Source organism: Eupeodes corollae, chromosome 3 (assembly GCF_945859685.1).
Source record: "Eupeodes corollae chromosome 3, idEupCoro1.1, whole genome shotgun sequence".
Classification (NCBI taxonomy): Eukaryota; Metazoa; Arthropoda; class Insecta; order Diptera; family Syrphidae; genus Eupeodes; species Eupeodes corollae.
The window spans coordinates 114,104,703-114,121,253 of NC_079149.1; the positions used below are offsets into that span (position 1 = coordinate 114,104,703).

Sequence of the window (16,551 nt, forward strand, 5' to 3'; positions counted from 1 at the left end):
TTACATACCTACGCATCGCTCATCTAAATGACTGCCATTAAATGGGATTGCCAACCAAGTTGAGCTGCTAACACCATATCTACGATAAATGCAAAATAATTATAGTATAATTATAGAGTAATACGCGTATCTGCGAAGACGTACTTGTACACCATCTAATTCTAATCCCATATATCCTCTTCCTTTCTTGGAAATTCCATTCAACATAAATGACAACCAACACACATGTTGAATTTTTATATAGAATGCCGCAAATATACTGTAATTAATCTTTTCTGTTTTTCTTTTTTTAATTTTAAGTAAAAATAAATTAATAGGTACACTTTACTGAATCAAATGAAGTGCATCCATATAATAAATCTCGAAAAGATTAAAATAATATTCAAGAGCTTGCTGGTCCATGGCAAATTGATTAAGTTGTTTATTATTTCCTTTTTTTCCAGAACTCCCTCCCAAATCTTCCCTTTTTTCTGCTCTTTCACCTCTTGATCATCATCATCATCCTCCTTGAACCGAACCTGAGTCTTTCATCATAAAATAAATAAAAATAAAAAGGATAAAGATTGTGAAACAGAGTAAGTGAGTGTGAGAAGAAATGAAGAGTATGATGGAGATTTGGGAGGAAGGATGTGTAAGATATATAAAATGACTGGTGTTTGGCTTTTATTACTTTTGTGCTGCGCGATATATTCCTCTTGGATGAGCTTCAGCAGGCAATGAAGATGGGGCTGCTCTGGCTCAGTTTCTATGGAGTTGGAGTTCCCTATATCACCATCATCATACATACTCGTATATGAGAAGATGATGGTGTTTCTATTCTTTGGTGTAATTCAATTTAAAATATTTCCATTCCATTGTAAATAATTACTTAGTACCGAGGACGAGATATACTCTTACTGACACCACACATCGTTTTTATCTTATTCTGATGATGGTGTATGTATAATGTATCTTTAGTTCTTTATTATTATCTTTTTTTTATTTTAACATAATGTGTCTATATAAAAATGTATCTGTTCATCTTCTTGTGTAGATATATGAAGCGAGATACATTGCCCTGGTGTTCCTCGTTTTTATTTTGTTCATTTCTTTTGTTACCACCTCTTCTTCTCTGCATTTGAAGAATGTTCTTGGATCTCTCTTGAATGTGCGGTGTATACCACCGAGCGCTGCCACCGCGGCTTGGCTGTATCTCGATGATAAATTATATTTTGGCTCGCATCCTTCTAACATCCTTTTTGTGTGATGTGTTTTTTGTATCTTTTTACTTAATGTTATTGTAGACGGCCATGGAGGAAAGAAATTGTTTTTATATATTTTTTTGTTGGTTCTTTTGTTTATAAGAAGGAAACAAATATTTTACTTATATCTTTTTGGTCTTGATACCTACCTACCTACCATCCTTTATACTAATGTTGAACTTCTTAGTGCAAACGAAAGTAGAAACTTCAAAGATGATGGGATGGAAAGAAAAAAAAAGTGTTTGTCCAAACAATCTCTCGCTGGGTGGTCGTGGAGAGATATGCCACAGGACGTTTAAGAGAATACAGACAAATACAAAAAGATGTCCTCGTAAAAGAAAACTAAGAAAATTATTGTTGTTTTCTTTTTTCTGTCTTTAAATAACTGTAATGAGAGTAATAAGACTAACAACAAATAATATGCACTCATATACCTACACTTAGAGAGAAAGGTGGGTATCTATGTATATATCTGTTTACTTTGTCCTGTTTCAGTTTTCTATGGTTATTTTTGTTTGTCCTTTTTCCTAATTTTTCTTCTTCTTATTTTCATTTCTTTAAAAATATATCCTTGTACCAACTATTTTTTCTGTGAATTGTTTTCACTGCGAGATAAGTTTTATAACATCTCGCAATTATTGTTTGTGTTAGTGTGTGTTACCCGCAGCAGCTGCTTCTAGGAGAGTTGTAATTTTATTTTTGCACATCACAAAATAAAAAAGAAAAGAAGGAAAAAAGGCAATTTTCAGAAAAACTCACAAAGCAAAGCAAAAACGAATAATAATAATGAAAAACGAAAAAAAGAAACATCCTAAAAAAGGTAGTCAAGCGGCAACCGATCTAGGGATAATCGCGTAATGAAACATTGTATCTGTAACTACATTTCTATCCGCCTACTTTGTCCTTTCGAGGCATGGGATTGAATATAGGTGTACAATAAAATAGGGTACCTATCTTCATAAAAATTGTAGGTAGGTAGGTTAAGTGAGGCTCAGATAGGTTTTACCTATGTTTGCTATTTACCTACACCTATAGGAAAAGTCCTGTTGCAAGAAAAAACATTGTTTAAAGGACTGCAAAAGGATATATTATAGGTTAGGTACCAAATGAAATAAAATAACTGCATAGGTAGAGATACATTCCAATGTATGGACTTGTATTATTATAAACTGATGCATGCAAGGATTTTTCACTATAGGGTGCAGTTTTTGTGTTCCCTCGGTTAACATAAATTGTCCTTCTTTTGCATTGTTATATTCTGCTAAAAGAGGAAGTTTTTTTTTAAATAGATCTACATTTATCTCTTACACAAAATTTATATGTATTTTTTGTCCATATGTAGGTATAAGGATTTCTTTTTATTATGATATTTTATTCTCGTCCTTTTACCTACCGCCATCCATCCAATAACTGAATGCACAATGACAATGTGGGATAAGGGACAATAGGAACTTAATTAAGATGAAAAAGAATATAGTGTGATGTTGTTGATGAAAAATGTCGTCGACAGAAAATATCACATCCTGTTGTAGTGAAAAGATAAAGGATAGTTAGACACAAAAAAAATCAAATAATGAAAAAACTAGATATTATTTTAATCTTTGTGGTTTTTCATTTAATTCTGTAGACTACAAAAGTATTCTGTTGTTTTTATGAGCAAATGTCCAGGGAAATAGTTTTTCCCGCACCAGTTGGCATGATACATGCTTCAAAATTATAGCGTTTTTGTTTAAGCTGAGTTAAGTGCTTTTACGTTACCTTTTTATAACTATAATATATCGCTTGTTCTAACAAACAATTATGGCGCAAGGAACACACTCTCCTAGAAAACTTACAGTAAATAATTGCGTCAGCTTAATTTCCAATACTTTTTGTTCAGTGATTTAAGATTAAAGATGGTATTTCCCCAAAATGTCACAACTTATTTTGCAGAAGTAACTTGAGCAATATGCCTGCTATCAACTGTAACAGTTCAATAGTCTTTTATGGAAGGCCCTCAATTAATTATTAAATTTTTTCAACAGTGGTATTTACATTAAATGTCACAGTGCTTTTTTAAAAAGGCCTTTCCATTAGAGACTAATGAACTGTTACAGTTGATAGCAGTAATATTTTTCAAGTTACTTCTGTAAAATTAATTGTCATTTATTTAGTCAGTTTTAAGAAATCAACACAAGCTAAATATTTATTAAATGCTGTGTTATTTAATTGTGTCGGCTTCTTCTTAAGGACTTTTTACAGTGTGGTTGATAAATTTGAGTCGTATAAAAAAAAAGCTAGAAGAGGACAAACGACTGTTGTTTTTGCTGAATGAGCGCTTAAGCAAGTAGAAACTAACCTATTTTACCCGTCTTTAGAGATGATTCTTATTTATGGATAAAGTAAAACCATCCTTCAAAACCAACATTTTTAAGCCAGATATGTTAAAAGTCACAAATTAACTACTCAGAGATTTGAACTATTTCATATTCGGTACAAGATGGCATTAAATGGCCATTCAAACGAATAATAATTTCTTGTGATATCTTATAACATATTTTTGTTCGTTTAAATGAAAGACCCTGTATACCTCATGCACTTACCCTATTTTAGACTATATTGAGTAAAAAAAAGCAAATAAAGTCTTCAACAAAATCATTTAGAAATTAGTATTAGCTAAGAACTTTGTAAGAGCAAAAACAATTAGCCTAGCAAGTTCCATAGAAGTATAACAATATTTAGCATATTAGTTGAAATCACATTCAAAATTAAGCTGAAGAAAAATATGAGTTTAAAAAGCATATATTATTTATGCAGATTAGTTAACAGTTTCTTCATTTTTACCTTCTTAACATAAGAATCTTTAAAACCCTTGGTTTTTTTGTATTCCAAAATCTTCTTGATTTTTAAACGAATAACCTCGTTTATGAATTTTGTTCGTCTTAAAATCTCAAATGAATTCTAAAATATTAAATTAAATTTATTTATAAATTAATTAAAAATTCAGTTCAGACACATTAGACATCAGTAGTCCATAAATTCACCTCCCCCAATATAAAAATGGCTCCAACTTAATTGTGTGTGTATGTAGTAGATCCATAAACTTAACACATATCGAGCTTGACATGATATTAAAATTTAGAAAAAAAATCAAGAAAAAAAAACTCTTACAAACGACCTTTCCACTTAACCACTGATTGACATGCTCAAATGTTCACTGAAATGACAACAAATAATTAAGTCATCATTAAAAAGATTTCCCCTTTATTTCTGTCTTTCTTTTCATAAATACCATCAACCCATTCGTTTTTATAGGAGGGATGCCTACATACTCGTATATAGATTGATGAAAATGCATTTTTATTTTTAGTTGGTTTTCTTTTTTTTCGAAATGAATTTAAAATAAATTTCCAAAACTCAACCCACGTATATCACACTTTTAAAGAGTTTTCTTATTTCGACTGCCTCCTCTGTAGTTTTTTTGTTTGGTTTTCCAAGAATCTTCATCTAAAGAATCTCAATCTTTTAACCTATGTATATGCGTTAGCTAAGTCATGCAACGTGCTACATTTTTATTAAATGTATCTAAAATTCAAGACAGAACAAACAACAAAAACACCAAAAACACCTCCATCACCTTATGCATCAGTCACAAATCATTAATGTCAGAGCAATTAGTACGAATACATAGATAGATTTTATACTAACACTAACATAACAACCTGAAGAATGAAAAATTAATTTGGTATTCCATCAAGAGCCTACGCTCTTTTTCTTGAGCTGCAACACAACTGGCTTGGCTAAAGACCTATCCTAGTGATAGGTCGCACCTTTTTGGTTCTAGGTTCGGTTTGGTTCTTGAATAGAAAATTAGAAGAAGAAAAGAAAGATATAAGTCTTCTTATATATCTAGCAGATAAATCACCTCAAAAAAAGGGTCTTCCTCTTTACGACAACGACAACTAAGACGACGACAATGTGGTGCTGGCTGATGCACATTATTTTCAACACTTGGATATGCTTTCAAATGTTAAACATAGATAGGTCTAGGTATACCTGTGCGTTTTGTTGGATTTAGGTATGTCATCTCAAATAACCACCTTTTTGAACTCTCTAACGTTTTAAAGTCAGATGGAATAAGAGGGAAACAAAACAAGCAAAAGATAAGCCCTATATCTAACATACCAACCCTTATATTTTTCTTAGGTCTTTGGCATCAAGTCACATTTTTATATGGAATAGATGGCACATTCTGTGGCTAGAGAGAAATTCAATACTTCTGTAGAGATACTTGTTGGGTTGTTGGTGGTTTTGTTTGTTCTGAATGATTTCCTGCCGATTTCCATCGAACTTATATATATATGTGTTTTTTTTTTCAAAATATAAACTTCCTCGATAAGAAGAAAATATCTCGTATTCGAAAATGTTATTAGGTGGGTACTGAAGTTTTTTTCTTTTCGTCTTAAGTGTCACTACTTGAACCCCACACACATGCTTCTATATTTCTTATAACAGGCAGGCCCACAATCTCAAGACACGAGACACCATCTTATACTCTCATACTACACCACACCATTGAACTGAACGTACCGCTCTGCGCGATATCCAAAACAACATAAACTGACACAGCAAAAACTCCAGGAGTACCTACTTTCTTGTTGCATGTTGTATAACGAGTGCTGGTTGTTGCCTTGCCTACACTTAACTAATTTGCTGCCATCTCTTGAGACAGTTTATGGCCTGGTTTTTGGTCGTTTCTGCGTTACTATATTTGCCTACATAAGCTACTTGAAGATAAGAATTTCACAAGGGAAGTAATAGTATCTACCTAATAAATTGATGAGGTTTAAGTACTTGAAATGTTTAAGATAAAAGAAACGTGCCATATGTTATTTCAAGAACATTTTTGTGTTGAAAAATTTCCTTTTACTTTGAATAACAAAAACTCTGCTTAAGAGATTCTAATTCCTTCCCAAAAATGATGATGAAGGTACTTGCAATAATATATTAATGGTTTTACAAGAGTTCAGTGGGGTTCCATAGGGATGACTATTAGAGCCGGTACTTTTTTATTACATACAAACTACATAACCTCTGCTGAATCTTTAGAGAACTACTAGCTCTAAAGATTCAGCAGAGGTTATGTAGTCTGACCTTATTGAGGTAGAGCAGCTGGTAGTGCTTGATACTTAAATCAATGTCTTTCCATACTTTCCGTATGGTGCTGTAAGGATCATTACATTGACCTACATTATTTTAACTGTATAAAAACGAACTAGCTAGTAGTATTTTAAGCAATCAAAAAAGGTGATTCAGTCTTACCTGTTTATAACACAGAAGTTGGTAGAAAATTTTTCCTTTTCTTAACATTTAACATCAGTAAATCTGCCTCTTTGAGATCGTTAAGTTCAAGTTGTTACTTTAAGGGGGGGGGGGGCGTGGGTTCATTCCAAATGTATACTGAGGGTTTTACTATTTTATTTGAATACAAATTAACTAGCTGTTTTCTAAACATGTAGTAAAATTGGTAACACTAACACTGGTTTTTGTAATATTAAGTTCCACATTGATCGTCATTTTCAAAACATTGAGAATTGTTTTCTCTAAATTTGTAAGTAAATGCCCCTCTGGGACCAATATTTGGATCAATTTAAAAAAAATATTTGTGGTTTCTTTTAAACATTTTAAAAATTCGATTCGATTAAAGTTGTTCTAGTAGTTGACAGTGCCAAAGGACATTAAGTAGAAGAACTACTAGTGGAGTCCAAGAAGGATCAATACTTGTCACTATACTATTCTTAGTAAAAATTTAAATGAAGTTATAGTATTTTAAACATTCGAAATGGGTAGTTCTGTCTTGGCTGTTTGGACACAGCAGTTAGAAGTATTTTTGATCTTCAAGTCAAGTCAAGTATCACGGGGGTCCATACTCGGGCCACTTTTATTTGTATTATAATAAAATGAACTCGTTACTTTATTATCATTCAACAAAGTTCAATCAGTTTACTTGGGAATATTAATTTAAAGTTTTGTTGTGTGGTCCCACAAGTATCAATACTCAGGCCTGTGTTATATTTAACACTAAGAAAATCAGAAACTGTCTGTATAAAACTTTTATAACGAACAACTTCTTGAAAATCAATGTTCTAAAAGCTTTTTAAACTTCATATTTCTAACAGAACAAACCGAAATTTCCATCAACTTCTTTGCTTGTGAAATTCGTTCTCAACCCAACCCCAGTATTCATTTAAGACTTGTATATAGAAGGCCTTTAACCATATCGAATTACACAACATCGACTTTGCGTAAATGGGCGACAGGAACGCATTCTTTTAACCCCAAACGCTTGAGATTTCTTATCTTCTTCTTCTTCGATACTTGTTGCAATCGCGTAGGTTGACATTCATTTGGATTTATTAGCCTTGCAAAACAAAACTGATCCAAGAACCAACTGAACTCTCAGAACCAACCGACCAACCCTCCTCTATAGACATTATAGGCGTTTATATAGAAGGAAAACACTAGCACTGTGCGACAACGGCTATAAGACTGTGGGTATAATATTGATGCTGGATGGAGTACTGCTGGTGTAATGTTCATGAGCGTGTGATTCTTGATGACGCCGCGCCGCCGGTCGCCGCGCGCCGCTTTGCGTTTATTTGTCCCGTTCATCATGTTTTCCTATCATCATTGGCATCATGGTCGTCAACATTATATCGTCCCATTTTTGTGCACACACAAGATTGTAGGTTTTTTTGTGTGTACGTTTATGCAAGTACTCATGTTTCTGAAATAGTAGAACCTGTGACTGTGCCTCCCTGCATCTGCATCTTTGTTTATTATTTTTAAAGACCGTCGACGTCGTCGTCCGTTTGTTGGTCGTTTAATGTCCGGCGAGAAAATGAAAATAAACTTAATTTTTATAGTTTTAAAACTGGTCGTGCGTCAAGCGTCACATCGAAGACCGAATGCATCGAGACTTCGCAGACTTGTCTTCCTTGTTGAGATTAGAAGATAACGTAATTTTCTTTACTACCCACCATGGCCCAGTCACAGGCCGAGTCACCACCACACTCAAAATAGTGGATCGAATCAAATAAAAAAAATTATAATAATAAAACTGACTAATTTAAGATCACTATTATTATGTTGTAGAATATGAGCTAAGGTCTTTTGAAGATTGAATAAGCACAGCTAAAGGGAAATGTGCGTTCGTTCCGGTTGCTATATCGTTTTCAAACATCAATTTTCAGGGCCCCTAATAAAATATTTAAGAATCAACGTTTTATATTTTCGGGTGACCCGCATTCCCCGATGCAAATCCAAATCCCAAGAAAACGAAAAAAAAACATATAATCAATTAATCCCCCAGGCAGCATGATCGTGCCAAGGCACGATCTTGTCTTTCTATAAAGATCAAAATTCTTTTTTCTTTTTGTTGTTTTTTTTGTATGTGTAAGAACCAACCAGCCAGAGCCAGCACCACATATGGTTTCAAGAACGCATATATCAATCTTTTAAGAAAAGTAATCTGCTGGAGATCGGTTATTGTTTAAAAATGAAGTAAAAAAAACAAGATACATTTATAGAAATTTTTGGAACTCCATCAGACTTCGGCTCAGACAGAAGACCGAAAACTGGTTAGCTGTTGGATATTTTTCATTTCTGGAAGCGCGTAATGTCCTGCTGTTTTTATTGACAGAAAATAAAAAAGATGATCAATGTGATCGGTTGGCATTGTAGCATAGCCTGAAGGCGATACCGTGGAATATGGGGAATGAAACAAGTAACAAGCATAAGTGATCGTGGTTTTGATGGGCTTGGTGCGAGGAAAATTAATTTTTTATAAAGTGATGCCATATGTTATGGGAAAATATAACAATAATAATAATAATAATTGTTGTTGTATGGAAATTTTGGTATTTTATAGTGGGAACTTGTTAGCCTTATATTAGACATTATAGGACTGAGAGGTGTGCCATAACATATAAATTTAACGTCAATTGCGCCAGGTTCATTGACCAAAGAGATGAAGAACGGTGGTGGTGGTGATATGGCGGGTGGTAACCCTCGGTGTGGCGTTTTATGTTAAATGATGAGTAACAAAGTGTGAAGAAATTGTAATTAAAGTCAGGAAAACGTATATAAATAAGGATTAGAGATGCAGTCAATTTGAAAGGATATTAATAAATCAACTGAGACAAATAAAATGAACAGTTTTTGATGATGATGCGTGGGTTAAGCTTCTGAAATGAAGATGAGGTGCAATAAAACGTTATGAAGGTAGGTTAAATACGGCTTTAAGTTTTCCAGAGACAAAAAGTCTACTTTAAAATTTTTAAGTAAATGCTAATGTGTTCCGATAGTAAAAAACATTAATCCTAGAAACGTTTTCTTTAACTTGGAAGAAAAAAGGCTTCAAGTTTTAGGTTTGTTATTAGATAAATTTATTTGTCTTCAAAAAATGCAAAATGCAATCAAATGTTCAAGATTAAATTGAAGTGAAAAAACAGAGTGTTTTAAAGCATTCTACATTCGCAGAGTACGACTAAAGAACAAATATCTCTTCTTGATAGTACTATCAAAGTTCAAACAGTGGGATGTACGATAAGTAGTCCTGGGAGCAAGAATATTTTTAATTTTATTGGTTAAGAATCTGTCTATGAAAATATTGTCAAAAAATTATCGAAAACCAATTTTTACAACAAAAAAAAGTGCAAAGTATATCTCATTATTTTACGTTGTTAAAACATGTCTTTTTAATTAGATACAAATTTGTACGTTGTGAGTTCATCGGAATTTCATAGTCAAAAACGACTAATATTTTCAAATTTCGGAAGTTAACTCGAATTTAACTTGAATCTTGCATTGAAAAATTACGCTTGAGTAATAAACAAATTTAATTATGTTCAAGCTGGATTTTTAAAAATTATAAATATAAAATAAGTTTTAAATATGTTTCAGGAAAAGGCTTTTAAACAAGAATTAAAACAAACCCATGTTTACCAAACAGTGTGGCTTTCGAAAATTTTGAAATTCAGTTACTATGAAAACGAAAAAAACATAGTTCTAGGACCGTGTTTTTATTTTGTTTAAAACTCGTTTTATTAGACAAAATTGAAATAAAGTTTAACAGAAGAAGCAAGTACTTAATATTTTTAATACTTTTTTGATGAAGATGCAATTAAGAGTGTGAAGGAAAAATATTAAGATTTCAACATTAGTCAAGCTTTTGATAGAAATAACTTCGACATTCTTGAAAGTAACTTCGTAAATTTGTATTAAAATTATTGCTTTTCAATAACTTAAAAAATAATTTTAATTCACGTTTTTCAAAGTTTAAACACTCTTTCATTTTTGATTGAAAATATATTGAAGCAGTCTGTTAATTAATTACAAGTCAGTTGATTTTTCTTAACATTTTTTTGGAGTAGATCTTCTTATATTGAACTTTTATTGAAATGGGAAATTTGGAAAAAAATAAAAGTGTTAATTTTTTCAAAATAATGCACTTTTTTAGGACACATATTTTACTAACAGCAGTAAGGACATTAAAATCATTCAACCTATCACAATCAAATTTAGAAAGTCCAAAGGATAACAATAAAATCAATTTAATTTTGAAATTAAAGAATTTCGTAAAAACTCAACCAAACAAAATTATACCATAAATATTCCATAGTTTAAGCCTTTGTTCTCGAAGGTGGCAGTTTTATTTCTATTAAATTCGTTAACCTTCAACGTTTTGATCAAGAAATATTAAATTTCTGATAAAGTTTAGAAAAAAACTTAACAAAGAGATCTTATTGATATTATAAAAATGTAAAAAGAAACAATACAAAATAAATATTTATAAATAACAACCAATTCGAAAGTTATTCATAAGTTCATGGACAAAATAACACAATTTCAAAAATCCTTGAAAGACTTTAACAAAAATTCTCCAAATCAAACAAAATCGACTAAAAATTTCCAGATTATCCGAGTGTTATTAAGTAAGCAAAAACACAAACAAAAAGTATGTTTAAAATACGCTACACACAAAAATATATTCAAATTGATCTCACATTGGGCGCCACTTATAAGATAAATGCATTTTAATTGATATAGATTGGAGTCTTCCAAATTGTTCTAAATGCATTGATATGTAAAAACATATGCTCTTCTTTATAGACAACTTAACTTCTGTTAAATAACCTTCAATTAAACTTGAAAAAGAACTTTTCCTTATAGCTACTAAATGAGTATTTAAAATTTTAAAAAACTCTATAAGTTTTCTTCTTTTAAACTTTTTAACATTTATTCACTCAATCAAACAGACCAAAAATCTACACATATATGTATACCCTTTAACCTTTCCATTGGGAATTTTAAACTCGAATCTAACTTATCAAATGCTATCCAAAAGGATCTAAGAGAAAACTTTGCTAAAAACTTTCCCCTTAAAATTTGCATTCTAAAGAAATAAATTCAAAAATTAAGATAAACTGCAAAATCCCATATGGATTGTATTTCGTACGTATTCAACAAAACTTTAATCAAAATCATCCAATTCAATCAAAAAAGAGGGTAGATTATATGAACATCATTTATGTATATAAACTTAATGTTACGACAAATAAAATACCAATAGAAACAATTAAGTTCTACACATTTATGTTATGTTATGTGTGTGTGCTATACGTGTGCCATCACACTTTATATCTCTCTAACTTGCCTCGAGGACGACAAAACGTGGCTCAACATAACTACACGAATATTTATGTTAAATCAACGCCTTAGTGACTTAGCTAAAGTTGTCCCATGAGTAAAATAAACTCCGTAAATCTAAAACACATTCAACCCTGTTTTAATGCGTAGCTGCTACGAGTCAACAAAGTCTCTGTGGAAAAATGTGCCCTCCTTACTGAAGGTAGGTTGGTATAACCTAACGCACTATAAAAACAACAGATTTACGAATCCAAACCACCACCACCAACACCACCGACCGTCACCATCATCTATTACTTTTTTGTCAAGGATAAAAATGACGTACGTCGAGGTTTTTGTTTTCAAAGGAACTGAATTAAAAAAACAGTCTTACGCATGATGGAGTGATGGGCCATTTTAATAGCTTTGAATTAACGAGTACCATAGGTACACCAGCAGCAGGATGTGCTATGCACAGTGCACCCTTAATATAAATTTGAACTCATTAGTCATATGACTTTTTTTTTCTTTCAACTTGAAATTGACACGTTTTGGTGGTTAAGGGGGATTTCAAATCAAATAGATACAAAATGACAATTAGTATCTTGTAGTTATTTTTGTACTCGTATATTCCCCAAAAACCTCATCTATATGGTTGGCTGATGCATCTGCCATCGTCCGCAGCAGCATCATCACACTCTCTGCACAACCAACACCGACATCATCACGCGACATCAACTACAAGAAAATCACGTTACGCACAGTGAAAGTGAGATGTCATCGTGCAGAGTGCAGCTATTAATGTTTCCCCCGAGATATGGGGCTTGGGCTATGGCTATGGCTATGGCTATGGCTCTGATTCTAGAGACTAGGGTATCATCAGAATTCAGAATCCGTAAAGGGGGAGAGCGTGTGTCATGTATTGTATATTCTCAATAACACACACGCGACAGACCGTCACAGGAAGATGTGTCTAAATCTCTTAAATTGCCTTTCGGCAGGCGCACCTAATTTTAAACCCATTTCGTTGATGTTCGGTGCATGATGTTCGAAAGAGCATCATATCATCAAAATTTATGCGAAGGATGATGTTTCTCTAGAGTATTTCCCTCCGCGTCCGCATGTCATCAGATAACAAGGTACCTTCTATATACCTAACCTAGATACAGCTATTCATATAGGATATTTCCAAATTGGATGTTCTAACAATAACATATAACGTATGTAGGATGTAGGTGCCTCTATGCCTACCTCCCCAAACAGTTAACAAGGAAACGCTACAACATACGACATACAGCATACTATGTACATAAAGTACCTATATCTAATAACTTACCGTGTGCAGCTAAAGTCCGCTGCCGGCTGAGAAGACTGCAGATTAATATCACCACAAATGTAAGACATCCTCCTCTTGTGGAACTAGATGCTCTTGTCAGCATGATGTTTGACATCAAGCAAGGACGAACAAGATGAAGAAGTTAAGATGCACCCAAGGAAGAAGATGATGATGGTTCGTGCTTTGGGCACAATTTACACACAATTACAATTATTGTGTTGTTTCTTCGGATAGATATGTATATAAATATCTACAATTGTATGTTAGATTAATCCAAAATTTATTTATGAGATGTATTCGTATCCTTTTTTGATATAGAATTGTCGGTAAGGTAACTCTTAAGTCTCACTAGTCACTGGGATTTGTATATTCCTTTTTTTATCCTTTTTTAAAATGAATTTTCTTTCACTTGCACTTTTACATTTTTTCCAAATTTTCTTCCATTTTTGTTATAAAATTTTTAAAATCGACGAAAAAAAAATAAAAATTCAAAACTATTCCCAAACATCCATTGCGGATAGATTTATCTGGGATGCACGTCACACCACCACATGAGCTCTCTCCGGTATCCCTTGGATGAAGCCGCAGCAGCAGACAGAAGTACAAAAGAAAGAACTAAATCCACAAATACCATTCGTAAATATAACCCGCAGATACAATTTATTTGCTGACTACGACGATGACGACGACGAACACAACACACGACTTCCGTTCAAATGTTAAACCGAACCGAACGTACCGGCAAACAGTTTCCAACTGAAGACCAGCGAAATGCAGCAAGTATCTTCATCCAATATTCCGCTTCGTAATACACGTTGTCGGATTGTTTTGTGCTGCGGCGTGATGTAGAAGAAGAAAAGATACAAAGATACGACAAGAATCGGATTTGAAATTCATTGCCACAGATTTTCGGGATTGTTTTGTATTTTATTTCAATTTTGTTCCTTCCTGTTGGGAATGTGGAATTAGAACATAATTATGTCAAAGAATGCTATGGAATTAAAACTCATGCTGTTGGAATGTTTTGAAATATGGATTTTTGACATAATTTTTTGTTGTAAATTGAGTTCCATGCGCGTTACGGTTGAAAGTGAAAAACCCTGGAATTGGAACAAAACCCCATCATGGAATGATTATGAAATAAATTTAGTTTTATAGATGGCCTCGTGTTGATTGTGGGGGGCTGATGCTGAAGCTGATATCTTCTGGAGTGTACATAATATTGTTGTGGATATAAAAGTAGAAACAGTAAAGTAGAAAAAAAATCTCAAGGTCTTCTCCGTTTATAAGGACATTCATCTCTCAAGCACATTGACGTCAGGTCGACTACATTATGTGTTTAAGGGAGAAATGCATTCTGTACACCGAAACTCAGTCCTTAACCGAATATTTGCATTGGTTAATTAAAACTTTGAAATTTTTTTCTGTTGCTATTTTGGGATCTTTTCTCATCTTTTTATCTTATCTTTGACCTGACCTAGGCTCTGTGGAAATATGTAGATATAACCTCAAAATGGAAACTGGAGAAGGATGTTGTAATAATTTAAATACGGATATCTACGATGGATTTTTTGTATAAAGTTGTGTGTTGTTGTGTTTTTTTACTTCGTCATTTTCGTCTTCTATTTAGATTTAGATGTGAATCGGAAATCGGGAACAAAAGGATGTTGGTTGAATTTTTGCATCTTTTATTTTTCTAGGCTTTGTTAATGTGGGTTGAGGTTCAAATCATTGTTTTTTTCTTTTATTTTTCATATTTCAATGTAAGAAGAAGAATTTATTATTATTTTTTCTTTATTCATATCAATGTCAGTTTTGTTGGATGAGAATTGAGAAGAGAAGACAACAACAAAATAATAATACAAAATCTAGGGCGCCCTTTTGTTGATATTCTCTAGACTATGAATTTGAATTTGAATTGAATGTGATGTTCTATGTTAATGAGTTCGTTATTATTATTATTTATTTTTTTTCTCTCTCTCTTGGTGCTGATTTAAGCCTTGGAAATATATAATAAAGGTTTGGCTTGCGCCAATATTATAAGGAAGAGGGTTTATTTTTTGAATATTTAATCGATTTTTGTTTTGTTTGAAAACACCCTGTAATTAGTTTTTGTATAAAAAGGAATAATGCAGTTCGAGCACAAGGAGCCTTGTAATTTGAGATGTTGATGTAAAAAGGAATATGCGTATAGTGGATCATTAAAAGAAGTTAAGAAGTTGGGTAGGTATGTAAATTTGTACTGAATAATTTACATAGGTTTAAGTATTTCTAAAAGGTTATGTAAATATTAGAAGAAAATGTCTTCATAAATCACTATGAGTTATTTTTTGAATCTATTAAATAGCAATTGTTTTTTGTTTTTAAATAGAAATGATATGTAAATACATGTTGTATTTATCGTAGGTAATGTAATTGACGGTTATAAGGATTAAAATGCACAAAGAAACACAGAGGTGAAAGGGTCAAATTAGCATCCTTGATAAGGAGATATTTTTACTACACTACCTTAACTAAGTAAGTTTGTAGATTATATATCAACATTTAATAAAAATATGAAAATAATGTTTTTAGTTCTGATATTTTAAATAATCAACAACTTTACGAATTATTAATGAATGTCTTTGCTATCTATTCATATTCGTAATTGATCAATATTAAACATTTGATTATTTAAAACTTCAAAATGTAATAACTTTTTACTGATAATAATTTCCTGGGAATTTACGACATCTTTCATCGTACTCAATTATATAAAAAGTTTTTTCTTCACTTAGGTTATTAAATATTGAACTATGATATTTTTATATTATTTATGAATTGATAGTTGACTCGATCGCAATGAGGGCATTTGTTTTATTTATTGTGAAGCTTGATAAACTGTTGATTTTCAAATATAAAGAATTTCATTTCAAAATGAAACTTGAACTTGATTATAAGAAAACAAATATATTTGAGGTCAATATTAGAAAAAGATATTTTTTTTTATTTTCATAAAATTTTAAATGATCTAAAACGGGCATTTTTCTGTACAAGTTGTTATAAAAGTATTCATAGCCATTTGCTATTAATGCTATATTTAAGAAACCACTGAAAGAATAGGCTGAAATGCGACTCACACAGATAACTTCCCGTCCTGTTTGTCGATTTGTCTTGCTCAAAAGGTTTGCAGATTTCGTGTTTTGTTAAAAAAGTTGTAAATTGAATTAATATCATGAAATAGATTTTTAGTCGTTAACCAATTTTTACCAATATAGTAGCATTTCTTAAAATTTTTTATTTTTTATATAAACAAATACAAATTGG

At 32.1% G+C, this 16,551-nt stretch overlaps 1 protein-coding gene across 1 annotated transcript in view; it reads right to left on the reverse strand.

Moving 5' to 3' along the window:
- The window catches only part of LOC129951551 (protein sax-3-like), an 85,112-nt gene extending 71,110 nt beyond the window's left edge, over nucleotides 1–14,002 (reverse strand). Inside the window, exon 1 of the mRNA XM_056063761.1 lies at nucleotides 13,246–14,002. Within this exon, the coding sequence (XP_055919736.1) occupies nucleotides 13,246–13,360 (115 nt within the window). The 5' untranslated portion in view covers nucleotides 13,361–14,002. The remainder of the gene's footprint in view (nucleotides 1–13,245) is intronic.
- Nucleotides 14,003–16,551: the final 2,549 nt, after the last annotated feature.